At 34.2% G+C, this 18490-nt stretch overlaps 1 protein-coding gene across 3 annotated transcripts; it reads right to left on the reverse strand.

The window, feature by feature from the left end:
- Nucleotides 1–5104: 5104 nt before the first annotated feature.
- Nucleotides 5105–18309, reverse strand: LOC117115065 (ATR-interacting protein-like). 3 transcript variants are annotated; one of them, XM_033258719.1, is made up of 13 exons: nt 18152–18309; nt 16687–17424; nt 14780–14950; nt 13517–13793; nt 12321–12401; nt 11248–11422; nt 10623–11136; nt 10107–10303; nt 9654–9799; nt 9404–9492; nt 8295–8458; nt 7218–7378; nt 5105–5949 (listed from the first exon to the last, which is right to left on the reverse strand). In XM_033258719.1, the coding sequence occupies exons 2-13, from the start codon at nt 17404–17406 to the stop codon at nt 5849–5851; spliced, it is 2796 nt and encodes a 931-aa protein (XP_033114610.1). In that variant the 5' UTR covers nt 17407–17424; nt 18152–18309; the 3' UTR covers nt 5105–5848. The 3 variants fall into 3 exon arrangements, with proteins under 3 accessions (XP_033114610.1, XP_033114612.1, XP_033114611.1); XM_033258721.1 differs by having other exon boundaries at nt 18226–18286; XM_033258720.1 differs by lacking the exon at nt 18152–18309 and adding an exon at nt 17987–18129.
- Nucleotides 18310–18490: the final 181 nt, after the last annotated feature.

Below are 18490 nucleotides of genomic sequence, written 5' to 3' on the forward strand. Positions count from 1 at the left end.
ATAATAATCGACATTAATTAGACTACTCTTTATTCTCTGGATGGTTCCATAATACTATATAAATTATGATAGAGTATTCATTACGATGACTTGCATCATCGTGTACAATATTTTACTTGTCTATAGACTATTTTTTTTATAACAATATGTAAATTCCGAAGTGAGTTGGGCATGTAAATGCAATAATGTTATCAGCTTGGTTTTTTTTAAATATAAAATAATCATACCAATAATCATGTAATATTATTGATTCCGTTTTTATCTGTTATGTACTGTACCATAATATTTTTATGTTGAATATTGATTGTATTTTTAAGATTCATGTTATTGTCTGTCTATGGATTCATAGTACATTGACTCTGTATGGCCGTCGGAAGCATTTTTGCAAATGGTCCGGCCATTATAGAAAGAGCAAGGGGGATGGTGGGAGCTCAACAAATCTTGAAGATATGGCACGCTAGACAGTGGCGTGTCTATTTTAGGCCTATTTGAATACATGTGAATAAGACAAATGCATACGTCTATTGCAAAAATTATAGATTGATCAAAATAAAATTTTAAGCAGTGCAAAAAAAAAAAAAAAATTAGGCCTACTTGAGTTTCTTATTTTTTCATAAATAGGCCTATATGAATATATAAGTGCAGGAACAGAATACATAATGCAATGAATAACAGTGACTGTCTATATTTACGCAACGTGTAGGGTATTGTGGAATATTAACAATATGCAATTACATTTTGCGAATACAGAGGATGCAATATTCGATGCATAATATTTGGAAATAGCCCTACAAATTATTGAATAACATAGATTTTCGTATAACAGTGATTTTAATGTCACTATACTTGCCAAATTTAGCCTGAAGCAATACTGAATCATTTATCACATTCTAGATTAGCTGTGCTTTGTTCAATCAATTACTAATGCCTTGTTTGCATCTGCTGGCCTTATACCGATTATACTTTAATGTTAGTCAATTATGGCAGACAGCCCATGTACTGTAGGTACAGTAAACCTCCATGGACAGAATCTGTCCATGGAGGTGATATGCCTAATGGAGCACGATTCAATAGCGATCCAGGTTTGTATTGTGAAATGGTGGAGGGGCGCAAATGTTAGAATGTGGCTAGTTTTACAGGGATTCAGAAGCCATACTATGGAAACTTCGTTTACCTGCGTGTATATAATATAAAACGACGATGATGATGAGAGGGTGAATATAATGGTTAAAAAATGGCTCCTCTGCCGAGTAGCACAGCACACTTCAAAAATGAATGTTCATCACTTTGGGGTTTAAATTTTAATTGCAAGTACAGTAATCAGGGTCGGCTTGACCCATATACCTTTGGCCGACACAAACCCCCTACATTTTTAGGGGTTTATGTTAATTTATATCTCTAAACCTTTTCAAAATCAATCAATAAAATTAACGATTGTCAAGTTGAAATGTGCATGGGCAATACAAAAACAAGCGCATGATGGTTTTTTGTTATAACATTACAAATACAATGTGATGCGAACATTAATAAATTCATAGGTATACAAGTAAATATTTATTTTAAAAAGTAATGGAATTGAGAATTGGCCCTGCTCGGTAGGCCAAGAATGTTGATTTGGAGAAACTGAAATACAAGAACTTTAAGAAGATACAGTAGGCATCTTGTGTACAGGTACATGCTCCCTTTCCCCCTACCAGATTCTTTACTTGAGTTTTGAGAGAAATAAAATTATCGTTATGATTCAGGTGTCTGTGGTGAAATGAATTTTAAAAATCCAAATAAAATATTAAATTATATAAATAAATAGGGTTGCTAGGCTACCATATCCTTCCCACAAATATTCGTAGGTGTAGATTAGGGAAAGCCCTGATAAAGTATAAGACATGTCAATGTACACTAACTGAACCTTGTAAGACGTCTATAGTGCTTACTTTTAACCAAAATGAAACACTTCCTCTCATTCCACAAGAGTATAAGCAAATATAATAATGATGATATGGATAATGATGTTGACACCTGGGGCGGTAGGATTTTTCAAGGGGTGGGGGAGTATGCATCCTCACGCTCCCTCGTAGAAACGCTACTGCTATAGCGTAGTAGAGAAAGCATTATTTCCTCCTGGCCTACACTGTCGGGCATTTTGGCTTACAAAAAAATCGGTAATTTTCAAATTCGATTTAAAAAAAAAATCTTTATTTATGTTTTACTGTAAACACCTTTTATCTTATATTTTAAACACCTTCGTCTCGCATTATCTGCGTTACAACAGAATGAGAAAAACATTTTTAGAGGTTTGCATGATTCGGATATGAATGTATTGAATAAAAAATGTACAGCATTAGGAATGTATCTTTCACCTAAAAATATTAATAATTTTTAAATAATACCAAATGTATATATAACCTGTAATTTGATATTCTTATACACCCTCACAAATCATTCATTCATTCCTGATGATGACATAATTAATGTCGAAATATTGAATCCCAACACGATGGCATGAATTTCAATACTTGGAGTATGTATTATACTTTGTTCTCACAAATCACCATGTTATATTTTCATATCCGATATTAAATCTGTTGAAATGCGCATAAAACAATAAGTATACACTATTCATTTGATCAACTAATATGAATAAAAATAGATGTAGGCATACAAATCAGGTTTCAAAAATATGTGAAAATGCATGACATATGGATACATGTTTTTTGTAGATAAATGGTAAAAAAAAAAAATATTACAGTATATAATATTTCATATAAATCTTCTTATAGCTCTTTTGTATCGGATATTTATCAAACTTTTTTCTCTATCAACTATTAGCTCTTTATGAGAATCACACACAAAAACTATGTTGTGAATAAATTATGTATTTTCCTCAAAAACTATGCATATTGAAGATAAGTAAACATGTTACTTGATAAGAATTAATAAAAATAGAAGTTTTGAAAAATAAATACGAGACAAACATGTTTTATATTTATTGTGTAGTGGAGCTGGATATCTTAGTGGATAGGATGCTTGCCTTCTAATCCCAGTGTTTTGGATTCACAGCAAAAAAACATCTATTCCCTAAGCCTCATAAAGAGACTTCACCGATAAAAGCATAATTTTATATCATCTATTTATGAGGACCCTGAATATCATTTGACCTTCTAAGATATGCTGGGTCACACAGTATATGGTTTAAGAAAATGTGTATATAAGCAGTGGTGGCTCCAGAAATTTGCCAACAAGGGGTCTGGCATGTCCAATGGAGGGGTCCAAACCAAGGGGCCGATTAGAGCCCCAGTCAGTGTCCTGAAACAAAACAAAAAAAATACATGTATGGTTCACAGGGCGAGTTTTATGACCTCAGTATGTTCTAAAGTGTGCTTTTAGACCACAATATTAGGGATTGGCAGTCAAAATAACTTTGTTTGGATAGACCAATTGACCTCGTCATGGCGTCAGAAGACAGGAGGGTTGAGGCCTGTCCGATGGAATGGTGGCCGGCGCCACCATTGTATACAAGTAAAGCACATTAATAAAAAGCATGAAAATATAAAACAAAATATAAAACAGAAAAGTGTTTTTATCGTAAATTTGTTCAATCACTCAAAATTTCTCCTTTTTCTAAAGCCCTGTCAAGACTATAACACTTTATTTGACAAAAACATGCAACATGCCTAAATATGGTCATGACATCACATCATGGCCATATATAGGCACATCATGACTTTATATGGGCATACAACAGTTTTTTGTAAAAGAAAATTTAGCTTTATTATACACTCTTAGCATCAATCATTACTTTTTTTTCAGATAAAAAACAAAAGATTGGATTTTACAAATACAAACTTCCACTAAGCCTTCAGTTCCCCAAAACCATTGGGTATGGGGCCCTGGTAACATAGGGAACTTAAATGTCCAAAGTATTTGGATCCATTTAAAGCAAAAAGAACCAAAAACAAAAAAATTAATAATTAACTTATCTTATTGTATGGCTTTAGGAATGAAGCTTGCAAGGGCGTGCCAGGTCTGCATAAAAGAACGCTTTATATGCAAATTTGTCTACAACATTTCTTGCATCAACATTTTCAAAATTCATCATTGGCCGTATTCGACTGGTCGTTCTTCATAAACCATGGGCGTCTGCGTAGTGGTAAAATTCTACTCTATGAAGACCAGTCAAATAGAAAACTGGTAAATACTGAAAACAAAATGGCTGCATAGTTACCGCGGTACACTCTGCGTAATCAAGGTTGCTCGGGCTTGTTTCAGTTTTTTTCATCCCATTCTTTTAAACCCCATCTATTATGTAAACAACATTAATATACAAGTACATAAGACCTTGATGCAGTAGTGTAACAACTAAAACTCTTGCGTGAAAACAATGCGCATAAGTACCGTGGTGTCAGGATCAAATAAATCAGTGTTGAATCACAGTAGTATTGTGTAAACTGAAGCATCCACCGTTTATCTTGAAAACTGTGAGGGCCGACCATCTCTCGAAAAATGCATTTCAGATTTGTGTGATCGCTTGACTACATGATATCGTCTGCTGATGGTCGGTGGCAGTCTGAGCAGCAGTGGCATATCTAGTAGTCTTGGGGGGGGGGCTGAAGGGGGTGCGAAGGTGGAGTGAAACTTGATGATTAATTGAGGGGTGCTAGGTCGCAGAATGAGGTGGTACAAGGTGATTTTTAACTACTTGTGTATGATTTTTTTTTGTTTGGGACATTTTTAATGGGTGGAGCAACTTTCCATTTTTTTTGGGAGGGGGGATGAATGTTCTCCCCCCCCCCCCCCCCCCCCCACTCCCCCCCCCCCCAACCATATTCCACTGATGAACAGATCGTCACTAAAAATTATTCTTCACATACAACTTGTCACATTACGGTCTTAATAGAATCTTAGCCACAAACACGTTGTGTATGCCATGCTTAAAAGTTTGAGTCAAACTTTCTAATGTGCGCTTCAGTACTTGTATTTGTGCATCTGCTACAGCCAGTTTTATGGCCCAAATGCATAAAAATTGCATTCTAGTATCATAGTTCTTCAGCTACACCAAATGTGAGATTACACTTGAAAATAACAGTATTCTTGAACATGTATATAAATCTGGTTTTTTTTTATCTAACTTCTGTATCAAGAATAGAAATTTCATTATTTTGTTTTATATGTATGATATTAAAAAAAATAAAATACTTATTCCTGAAGCTGATTATGTAGGTGAATCTTATCCCTGTAAATGGGAAACATTTGACATCAAAATTAGGATATACACAGTACCATGTAATCCACAGAAATTCATTCTAATGGACAGTAAAACCATCAGTATACTGTATATATCTTAAATAACCTTATAAAAAATAACACATAAAAAAGTACAAATACTGATAAGATTATTTGAGGCAAGGTTTCCTCACTTGCTATATTTTTTATATAATTATATATCTTTGAAAATAATAAATCCTTAAAACTACATCTAATACCAAATTAACACAATACAAAATGTTACACGAGCGTTCCCACCAAATATCGCTGTCGCTTTCACGCAAATAACTTAAAATCTTGCCGATACTGAAGATACATGTAATGCAATGGAGTAAAAGGTAGCCACACCCCTTGAACATACGTACAGATCTATGCTAAATATTATAAGCAAATATAACAGGCGTTTGCGATGTCTGTTTTCCTTACATGGATGTTACACAGGACTCTAATAACACAGATATAAAATCACACGGATGCGATGTACAAGGGGACGCTTGCTAAATTCCTCCTTGCAAGCATGCATCCTGCATATGCAACATTTGTCCTGTGTGAATAGGGATTAGGCAACATGTATTCTTTATCCTTATCAACCCAATTCCATATCTGTCTGGGCTTCATAATCCCCTTCATTGTCCCAGTCGTTGTCATCTGATTGGTCAAAATCCCACAGATCTTCAAGAGCACATACTTTAAAGAAAAGAACAAAAAAAAAAACCTTTTAAAATCATAATTTTAATTGTTTCATTGGAAAATAAAATTTGCACACAATCTATGAATTTTTCAATGTTAAATAATTTAAATCAAGAATTAGGAATACTTGTAATAATTCCCTTTGTTAGATGCTGTAATTCAACTTCATAGGTGGTAGTCAACATATTATTAACATGATGTGAACATATACAAGATAGAAGATATCTTCAAACTCATGAACATGATTGCTGATGTAATATGCAGCCAACAAAAACAATATTATGTAGCGATAACTTAATATAAAGAACAAATAAACATCAACCACATCATAAATGCATATAAAATAAAATTATTTAAGAAAACAGAAGATATTTGATAATGACTAATGTGATGATGCGATTTGTATGTGTGACGGTGAATGCGCTGCAGCTCTTCTCGTTTGCTCTATTGTGCTTGTGTTTGGACTTCCAAACTGCATATTCCTGGACTTCACAACTGCATATTGCCAAAATAATTAACTGCATATTGCCAAAATAACGTGTGCAGGACAAACGAAAACTCGTTGCAAGAGCCCGCAAAAGCAAATATACCGCGGTTGCGAATAGCTGCGTATTATTCCCTTAATTAATTTTCTATAATAATAACTATATTAGTTGTTAAAATATTACAATAGAGAATTTGAACAGACACTGAAAATTTGCTTTCTTTGGAGAACTATTATAGTTGAGCCCAAACGAGGGCGGCGCCATCTTTATTGTTGTTATTGTAAAGCTATATGTGATCGCAACACGAGGGGATTTCGTGCAAATCAGGAACTATCGCATGTGGCCAGCAAAACATGTTAATTTCTCCTTCCGGAAGCTAAACTTGGTGTCTCTTTTGTTTAACACACCGAAGATATATCAAACCTGCGTATATAATCGTTTTTATTCGTTTCACTTTATCGCGAGTTACAAAAAACACATTTTTAGTGGGGTAAATATTTCAAGTCGGCGATTTAGCCTCACCCTAGGCCGACTAAAAAAATCGGCCTGCGGGGGTATCATTTTAGTCGAGGTTCACGTCATTTAGTCGTAGTGCTAGTCGAAGTTCGTTTTAAGAATACGAAATGATGTAATTTTAAAGTTTTAGCTCGAACTACGACTAAAGTTCGTTTTAAGAATACCGGGGTATGACAATCCATTCAGACTGCCAACAACGATTGCATGACCATCGTACGACGCAGTGTGTTCCCGCCTTTAATGGACATAAGAATTAATTTCTACCTTCTTGCTCAGGGATCCCTTCCGATTGCTTCAACAGTTTCAACAAACCGCTCACAAGATGTACATAATACTGCTCCACATCAACACGGTGCTCGTGGAATAAATTATCGTTAAAGGATAACGTGTGCAGAACCATTACACCACGCCGAAGAAACACAAGTCTATTAAAAAAAATACTTAATTATAATTATACTGTAGGAATATTTAGATGTATACCAACAATCATTTTATAGTTTTGCTAGTACGTCAAAGGTCAAGACATACACAAATAATTTAGGATACTACAAACTATATACTGTACATTCATAAACAGAATAATAAGCATTCATCCCATACATGCTCTGTGCTAGGCTAGATCACTTGTATTATATGCACTGAACTTTGACATATGATGTGCAGTTGAAACTATTAGATGGCTCAAATATTATTACCCTCACAACTAAAAATAACTTCAATTTTTGAGCTTTAAATAATGATCACTTTCATCCCATAAGTGGCTAGTCACTCACTTCTAAATGAAAGAAATATAAAATTATAAAATTATTTTTGTTCTAAATTCTTGTGTAAATATTTGTAAAGCTCTGTTCACACTATCAAATTTGCCTAAATATGGTCATGATGACATTACATCATGACCATATATGGGTGCATCATGACTATATATGAGCATACAACAGTTATTTTTCAAAGAAAATTTGATAATCTGGACAGAGCTTAAGAATTATTTGATATCTAATGAAGCATAACATGTTCATATAACAATCTTGTTGAAGAAGTTAATTTGTTGTCAATGGTATACTTGTTAAATTGTTAAATCTTTTCGGTTGTTGTGAATTTTGATATGTTACTCGTCATTCTTCCGTTTCAGTTGGTTTTATTACCTCAAGAGGTTTTTTTTTAAAATAATGTTATGTAGTTTGTGCGTGGGTGACCACATATATTTCAGGAACATTTTATAGAATTTAGAACACATTTCTTGGGATGTTTTAATTAACTTTTTAGTTGAAAGGATATGTACATTTTGAGTTTAACAATGCCTGTTGAAGTAGACACATAGGTGATAAAATGAAACCTTACCTTTGGTCATAGTTTTCCTGAGTTGATATCAATTCACGATACTCCTTATCAATGGTCAAGATGACCGACCTGATCAGCTGTGAGCTACAATTACAATCAGCCTCTACGACCAACCTCATACCACCAGGATGAACAAACACCAGGCTTGATAAAAATACAAAAATCTGCGGGGAAAAGTATTAGAATACTGCTATAGTAGAGGGGGGAACCTCTGCAGGTTAAATTTGAATCCAGAAGTTGCCACCGATTGCACCACCTGTTGTCGCAGTATACACCCACCTTACAGCTAACTGTACAGAATCTCAACAGTCTAAGGTCTAGTTCAGAATAGGTGGATAAACCCAGCTCAACTCACCGGGTTTATCCACCTGCCAGTCTAAACTAGGTGGCTTACCTCAAGCCGGGCTGTGTTCCTATAGTAACTAGGCCTGGCGCGCCACCGTGTTTAACTTTTCTAAGCCAGGCTTTAATCTTTGCGAGGGGTCTGGCATTGACTTCAGGTGACGAAATGACCAATCAGCATTCAATTACGTACGCTGTGAGCGAGCGTACGTTTCGCGAGCAATGTTTTGAAACATGTTTCCTGGTTACGGTTCATTATTATGCAAATTATCACCTGGTTAAACCCGCTAGTCTGAACGCCCGGCAAAGTTAAGCCAGGCTTAATAATGAGCCTGGCTTATCTCCAAGTCTGAACGTAGCCTACAGTATCCCTCGCATGTGGGGAAAAGAGACTTTAAAAGATGATGATGATTATGCCAGCTAATATTTTAAATATGTTAGGAAAGGATATTTCATTACAATATTGAAGTAATGTCAGATTAATATTAAAATAATTGTATTAAATAATATTATATCACCTGAACATGAAAGAACTCATAATATATCTTCCATTAAAATTAGATTCAACTATGTCAGCAATACTGACATATATAATACTAATAATAACAACAGTATTAAAATGATAACATTAATAATTATTAAAAATACTAAACAAAAAAAATCTTATTCCTAGATTTGTTTTAAATCATTTTTTGTGAAATTTGTATGAAAAAAGAAGAAAAAAAATATCTTTTTGTAATGAGTTATTTTATGCAAGAACGACTGACCTTTGACCTCATCCATGTAGTTTGAGTGGCGGAAAAGTTGCTGATACCAAGCACAGCACATTCGTACAATTTCAACAGCAGACATGAATCTACATAAAATCATAATTTACATTAAATAAATTACACAACCACAAAAAATAAGGTAAACAATACTAACAATAATAAACAAAAAATACTAACGATGGCAGTGATGATGACAATGACAACAACAATAATAATAATAAACACTTGCAATAACTGCTTTCATTACCTTTCTGATTGCAGAACATTTTGGCAAGTTCAAAGTTTGCAGCTAAATTCGTAAGTAAATCAAGCACCAGACGGACTAGCTCAGTATTGGTAGTCTCCAAATCCAGCAAGTTTTGTAAACATTCTTCAACCAGCAGAGGCTTAAATCTAAAACAAAATTAAAATGGATAAACAACAGGATGAACAATAGTATATAACTGCATTTTGCAAAGTAAAAACAACAATTTAGTAAAAATATTAGCTGAAAAGTAACAGATAGAAAAGAGGATGGGAATGTCTCAGAATATACTACGAACCACCAGGGGGGTAACTCTGCACTGCAACGGGTCCCCAGTACAAATTTCAAGTTACTGAACTAGAACCAATTTAGCAATTTATATTTATTTGTTACAAAATTAATAATTGGAGGTAACTTCCCCTTGTTCTAAGTTACACATGCATCACATATAATTACCTGGACAACAAAGATTTTTCGCATTTCCTTGAGAGTACGATCAAGACTTTCAAAGCTTCTTCCATTACAGGATTCTGCTGGCAGTGTTTCTGCTGTACAACCAACAGTCTAAACAGCTTCCTCAGCATCATCCCAGAGTTCATTACAGCGGGAGCATTGCGGACGGAGACTGTAGATTTGCATGTACCAGACATAGTCTATGGTTACAAAATCAGAACAGGACTAGTTCATCAAGTGAATTTTGAGAGGAATTTTAAAGACTGATTTATAACATTGCAGTACCGCTGCTAATTGGAGATCTGATTCAACACTTAGCCACTAAGCGCAAGCTAGGTTGTCTAGTGGTTAAGAAACCAGGTTAGTTATCTGGAGGTCTTTGTTACTCTTTTCGACATTTACAAAATGTAGATGGACAATGCACACAACAAATACCTAGCAATACTAATATTATACACCAAACCAATTTATGCTAACCTTGATTGCTTAAGTGAAATTAGGTTCACAATTCGAACTTACATCTATAAGAGGTGCTGACACATCCATGTCAGTGGCAGTAGTAGTAGCTGAAGAGGGAACACCCTCCATGTCTTGCGGTGCTAAGATCCCATTGGTTACATCTACACAACACCCAGCCAGCCTCTGTAATACTGTTAGTGAACTTAGTACATTCTCCTCAGTGCAGCCAAATGCAGAGTTCTGACCAAAAAATCTATCTAGTGATCTGGTTCCAGTACTACTTGAGGATGTCAGGATGCTGGAAGATGGCAGGATGTTGCTATCCTGAAGAAGTAGTTTGTCCAGATGCTCAATATACAGTGTCAAATGATGTTCAAGAGCTGGCAATAGTTGGATGGCAGTGCTGAAGCTTAGCTGATCATCAGTCTTTGGTGGATTAAAAACATCGACTGGTCCTTCAGTAGTACTGTTTAAGAGTTCTAAGACTGTTCTTAATACTAAGTCCACGTTTTCGGAATAAAATGGCTTTGACATTTCACCTCTATTTACATTTTTTTCCATCTTGGAATTGATCCTAATTGCAAAAACACAATAATAAATTTAAATTAAGATTGAATCTCTTATAAAAGTATAACAAATATACAAAAAAAAAATTTGCAATGGGACCACAATTCAATCTACTCACCTCCTCTCGGACCAAGCACTAGCACCACCCTCTTTGGCGATTGAATATTGGTCTCGGGAGTTGCCAGGATTCAATAATGTTATCAATCCATTATTTAAGTAGCAGTTTTCTGAATACGATAAGGATGTGGGCTTTTCTAGAACAGCTCTGAGAAGTCTGGGACCACTGTAGTTACCTTTGGGAAAAATAGAAATGGATTAAACAGCTGATTATACAAGGAACTGTTCTGCTAGTGATACTATGTTATTGGTAGAGTAGCTTGCCAGCCCCCAAAATCCATAGAGTTACAGTACTGAAAAGCGAAAACTAAATTAACTACAGTATTATGTCGCTGATATAATTTATCATTTTTTTATAGGTCTAGAAACACAAAAGACTAACAAACTTCCTTGAAGCAGTTTCACACAAGGCACACAATAATTCCTTGAATACCTTGGCAGAACTATGACTTCAGGAAATGGCACAATGTTATGTCAGGCATCTCAACAATGGATGACAATGATGATGATAATGATGATGACATTGATGATGTGATGGCGGTGGTGGTGATGATGACGGTGATAGGCAACTTACTTGATATATATTTCTAATTTCTTTAATTTTATTCTTTTGTATCATACATTATACTAATAGTATGATGTACAGCAGTTGGGATAATACTGTACAGTACAAAGTTAAATGAGAGCAACTCCTCCTGTAATTCCGTTTCTATTCCCATAGGAAATATTCATTTCCACGAAATCATACAGGTACTCAATTACACTCCATGGAGAGACACAAACATGTACCTTGCCCAAGGGTACCAGAAAAATATATGACAGATTTGAACTCCGACCTTAATACTGATAGCCAAAATCACAACCACTGTGCCACACACTATACATGTATGCTATAATATTTAACACCAGTGATGTATATTTCAAGACATTTGGGGTATGTTAATGTATTGTATACAAACCAAGTTATCTTAATCACCGTCAGAAATTTTAAGTGTGTTAAAACTGTTGTCTGTTTAAACATGTGTGTAGGATTTATGATGAGAGATTTAAGGCTATGTTCCCTTTTCAACTTACCACTGAATTTCTTGGATGGGCATACAAGGCTTATTGTTTTAGGCAGTGATGGGCCCTTGGTTTTATTTTTGTTTTCTTCAACTGGAAAAAAAAGTAGAGTCAATTATTAACACGTTGGCTGCCAGCGACGAGTATTATACTCACAGGGTGTTGCTGAGGGCGCCAGGAACGAGTCTAGTCATCAAAATCGGGGTAACATTCTAGCGTTTATAACTTCTTTGTTATAAATTGTAGAACCACAGACTCAACGGCTGGCAGTTCGGGGAAGATACACCTAGACGATAATGTACAAATGATGTATGTATGTTTGTTGTGTTATGTTGCCGGTAGTACACTCGAGCGGCTCAAGTGGGGGCACCCTTTGAACATATACCAATGCATGCAGAAAGCAGATGAGAAAACTCGCACTTGGCATAGACAATAAAAAGTGCTATCACAGTGCCGTCGACAGTTTACTCGCCCCCTAATATTTTCCCGCCAATTTATTAGACACATCATTTTGATGATATATGACTGGAAAAAAATTCAAAAAAGTATGTTTGTACATGTAAACTTGTTTTGGCACACAGGAAGGAACCTTTAAAAAAAGGTTTGGCAGTCAACATGTTAAAGCTCTAATCCTTTATAAATTAGAAGAATTTTCTATTTAATATCTTATTGTTATGTTAATATCTGTATCGAGTTTTATCTAAATTGTACTCATTTTTTAAATAATTGTATACAAGCAATTTAATACTTTCGTAAATTCGTACAATGTCATTGATCAAATGCACTTGTGTAGAAAGTAAAATTATTGTGTTTACAACACTGTTTTTTAAAATCAATATTTGTAATTATTATCATTGCCAGGTTCCCTCCAAATTTTTATAGTGGGTGAGCCTGGTAAAATATGAGTCTTGAAAACCTCTTAAAAACAATTGCCAGTGTTCAATCTGTAAATTCATCATATCTGTAGATAACAGCGACAGCGGATTCACTTTACTGTAAAAGCAAATGTCATCAAATCCTTACATTCAGATGATATATGACCACTACTGACCTAAACTCATCAGCAACCAAGCCAGATTTATGGTATGAATAACCAGACCACAAGTATATGATGCGATGACATAGCCAAAGATGGCACCTTGCATCAAAACATTCATTAATAGTAATACATTGCAAAAATAAATATATTAAACTGAGCCTCCACTCACCTGTAGTATTTGTATCTATTTTTGCAGCTTTTCTGACAGGCGTATCTCCATCTTGAGCCATGAATGATCGGCGAGTCGGGAAGGTTGTAGGTGTACTGGGTGATTTACCTTTCAATCCCTTGGGACTTCGTCTCGGTGGTGTCGTTGGGTTACAAACCGGGGACATCGTCACCCCATCAACTCTCTGCTGTCGTTGCTCTATGGATTTACATTTAAAACTTTGTGCTTCTAAAAGCTCTCTATCTTTGAAGTGGATCTCTGTCTTCAGTTTTTCCAACTGAAAAAAAAAAAAAAAAAAAGATACCTATGAATATATTTTATGAAAGTAAAAAAAAAAAAAAAAGAGAGTTAAGTAAATTGCTTATAACAGGATGCAGGAAATGCTTCGAGATTATGACAAAATATTAATAGATGACCGATAGCATTGAATCGCAAAAGGTCGGGCTTATTTTTAGTATGCATAGCCATTTTCAGGATTATCGTTTGCCAATTGAGACCAGAGCTATGATATTCTTGTCACTGGGTTTAACCGTTAATTGTTTACAATCATTCCCAACCAAGTATAAACTGCACAAACAGCTACTTAATTTTCAGGATGTAAAAATAGAAGACTATTATATTACAGTAGTATCATTTGGTATACTATTTAATAATGACTGGATGTTAATACCTATTATAAAGGTTATCAGGAGCAATTAGGCAGTGATGTGCTAGAAACACTATCGCCAAAGTATTATTGTCTTGTAATATAAGTTTTCAACAATGAACCTGTTCTGTATTGAAAAACCATACTATTACTTAGATAAAACCTGTTGTACAACAATCGGAACATTTTTTTTATTTTAAATATATTCTTTTCTTGAAAAACTAGACAGTATAGGATGTATACGAAACACTTTAAAACATGTAATTGCCATGTCAAATTGATATTACATTTCTACAACAATGTATTTTTCATTAGGTTTACTAAACAATATATTGAATATTATTATGTACTGGTAATTGAATTTTTTTATATTTTTCACTTTATGTTGTCAACATGTATATTCAAAGATTTCATAGGCTTTCCCTGCATCCATCAACATTTAAATACTCTGAATATTAACTGTTTTAATTTTTATGAATGCATCACACGAAAAAATATGTTAATAAACATTAAAAATATTTGTCATAATGTTTTTAATTTTAAATTCACATATATGTGTTGCCAGTAAATGATTGATTAATTGACTGACTAATTTACACATTATCATTCTAACTGACCTGTTTCTGAAGTTCTTTTTCTCTTTCACTTTTTTCTGTTTTAGCTTCCTGTTCCTTTTGAATCTTCTCAAGACGGATTTTATTAAGTTCTGCGTTTAGCTTGTTCAGATTTTCACGCAGGACCTTTATTTCACCATCCTTGACAAATCTTTCATTCTGTAAAGTTTTCAACTTTATAAAAAAAAATATTATTATTTTATTTCTTCATAGAAATCAAAGATATTAAAAATAATTTTTAAGGTTTTCATGGCAAAATAACAATTCATAAATACTGTACAATACAATAAAAATTTATTTCAAGCAATGTTTCAAGCAATATAACATTATTTCCAAAAGCACATAACAAATAATGATAATGATGGTAATTCATAATTTTACATTTTTGTAAAAAAAGGTGCCTACTGTAGCCTATCACATTTGCTGAACTTGCAAATTATACTTTGTTTAATTTAATGAGAAATTCTATATTTATAGCAAATATAGACGGTAAAATGTTAAGGGAAAAATTATTATTATAGTGTGACAAGAAACTTATGTTTTTTGGTTGAATCCCATATTTGACTTGCATGTAATCACTGTACAGCATGACTTGCCACCTAAGATATAAAATATCACTGTTCTATATAATAAGGCCAAACAAAACTCTTTGACTCTCTCTCTTTTCGGATTTTTTTTTTTTTTTCACGACTGTTCTGCGAGTATCAATAAATTTCAATGACAGATGCAAGCCATCAACCGTGTCGGGTCAACCGTCCCACTACGTATTTTGGATTGTTTTGTCACTGTACAACGTGACGCTGCATGCCTAGCGATCACAACAGGCCGTGTTGTGTGTCAGTTGATGAGCTGATTTTACCAGTATTTTATCAAGCATACAGTTTCTAATTATTTTATTGCAAACAGCTTCAGACACAAACATGCTTACGTGTCAAGGTACTCTATCAAGAACAAACTGTGGGATGGGTCCCACAGTACATCAAAGCAAGTTATTGGCTACTTTGGCGCAGATTCTGCAAGAAATATTCGATGGGGAGAAATGAAGGAATTTGTGGGATTGAACTTGGATGCGAGACAAAAAATTAATTTTGTTTGGCCTTGAAGATAATTTATGAAAATTGTAATTTTTATAATTATATTTTATGATGTGTTTGTATTGTGTTTGGTTTTCAGTTTGTATTGTACATTTGTAACTTTGCTTGTTTTGTTGTAATGTTAAAGCACTATGTACTGTAAATGGCAAGGATGATGATGAAGCACATTTGGAAAATATTGATATTTATGTTTATAATAGAATTCATCAATCTTGTTAAGACCCAATTCAATGAATAATTACATTATGTATCAATGTACTGTACTATTCTCCATACTTCCTATATTATAGATATATTGATATACTGTATTTTAAATTGGATGAAATGCTACAAATCTAACAATAGAAAAATCAATAGTCAAACATTGAAAAAAAGAAAAAAACTTATCATCTTCCAATCAATTAGACAAATACAATTTAGTTTACATTGACTTAGTTAGACAAAAAAAATCTCTAAAAACATTAAACTGATTACTGTAATTTTTCGAAATATATCCTTATGTGGATTTTTTTTTTTTTTTTTTTCAATTTTTAAGCTTAGAGTAAATAAAATAAAATATCAATCCTCATAATTATTAGGTCAATGCAATGTAATGTAGATACAGTAGTAATGTAGTCAGATATATACGTTACAGTATAACGAAGTCTCAAAGCACTTGAGGAGTGGACTAGCTCGTACGGTAACTTTCTTCTCCCCCAAGGGCCTCTTCACGTCTGAGCTACCCAGTAAACCGGTACCAGTTACTCTTGTCTGTCCACATAGACAATGAATTTATAAACACATAGTAATTCCTTAAAAATAATTGTTATAACTCACCTCACTTTTAGTTTTCTCAAGTTCCTCTTTGGAAACATTTAGAAAGTCTTGTAAATGACTTGTGCTATGGTTTTCCACCACAGACACTTCAGACATACCAGCATCTTTCGATGACAAGTCTGCAGGTGGTGTCAAACTGGCTGTTGTCCCCCGTGGTATTTCAGATGAATAAGATGGGTAATTATCAGTTGCATTTTGAACATTTGTTGAAGATTTACTTCCAAATAAATATTTTCCTCCTTGGATTGTAGATGGAATGCTGACGTTGGTCTGTACGGGATTCTGTTTCCGTAGTTTTTCTTCAAACGGAATGGAATGGGATGAATGCGAACGAGGAGAATGAGGATGATAATAAACCTTTGTGTGATGCGGAGGGGTTGTTGAAGCATACTCCCGTGTATAGTTTTTCTGTCGGTTTTCATATTGGGACTTTTTGTTAACAGACAACTTGGAATGTTTAGAATTTTCAATCTGAGTCAGTGCTTGAGAGGCCATCTCATCCATAGCCATGAAATCGTCTGATGTAAAATCATCATCTTCATCTTGGAATGGGTCCGAATCATCAATACCTTCTCTTGTTGTCATCATTTTTTGTCTCTTTGCAAATGGCAATGAACCATTACGTAAATTTGTTTGTACATTGCTAACGTTTTTGTAATAACCTTGCCGCGATTTCATTCCTGCACTACCACCAGAGCAGTAGGAATTAGTCGACATCATGACATACTATGTCAAATTCTGAAGAAAAAAAAATTGATTGAAAAAATATCATTTAAGAATGGAATAGTGGCAGTAGAATAGATTAGTATTTAAGAGAACATCATTTAATATATTTTTTTATAGGATCTTGAAGTGAAAATGTCTGTAAACCACCACCACCAGTAAAAGTAAACTTTCTTTAAAATTAGCATTTTTTTAATTTGAGGTTTCTTCTTCAGATTTTGTATTACTGGAGCTATCAGTGGTTCCCATTGGTACATGCCTAACTACTGTAGCCTAGGACATGGACTTAGCAACGCTAGAAATTTTACAGGGCCTAGGCCTAGTGTAGGGCTTAGGCCAATTGTAGGTGCTTGGTTCTTTTTCATGCATCTGTCTTTTTTCTCTTATTTTGATTCTCTCTCATTATATAATTTAATACAGTACAGTAGGAGATATTCTATGCTAACACTTTTTAGCAGGCATTTTAGTAGATCTGCAATAAGAAAAGAACCGAACTTTAAATTGATACCTCCATGATCTACTGTACTGTGAACTCTCCTACCTCTAGGCCTAAGCTACCGTCAGAGGGCTTACTCACCCTTTTAAAAATAGGTTTAAAAGGTTTCTACTCTACTGTCACGTCTGCAGCTAGCAGGGCAGGAGGAGGAGGAGTCACGACTAGCCTACACGGCCTAGCTAGCTAGGCAGTCACGACATAGGCCTAGTCATACAAAAAAGAGTTAATCATAAACACATCAATTACCAGAGTAACTGTATCTAGAGAGTGCGTACTGAACATCTTATTAACATAAATATGATTGGAAATTCTCATCTCACACTTTAAAAAAGAAGAACGGACAACACGCGCGAGAAGTTTATACAGTAATGTTTTTATTCTGCTGATCTCAGCCTTATGTTAAAGTTTTGAATGAAAATAATTTCTTAGGCAAGGATTAGATCTTTAATAAGTGTATAAAGCAATTGAATTGTACTAATAAAATAAAATATTATAATTAAATTTAAATTAAGAGAGTATATACAGTAATGTATCCATAGTATATATACAATTTAAATACGTAAATATTAGCAGGTTTTAGACGAA

Source organism: Anneissia japonica, unplaced genomic scaffold (assembly GCF_011630105.1).
Source record: "Anneissia japonica isolate Jap-2015-1 unplaced genomic scaffold, ASM1163010v1 scaffold24_len2511860_cov200, whole genome shotgun sequence".
NCBI lineage: Eukaryota > Metazoa > Echinodermata > Crinoidea > Comatulida > Comatulidae > Anneissia > Anneissia japonica.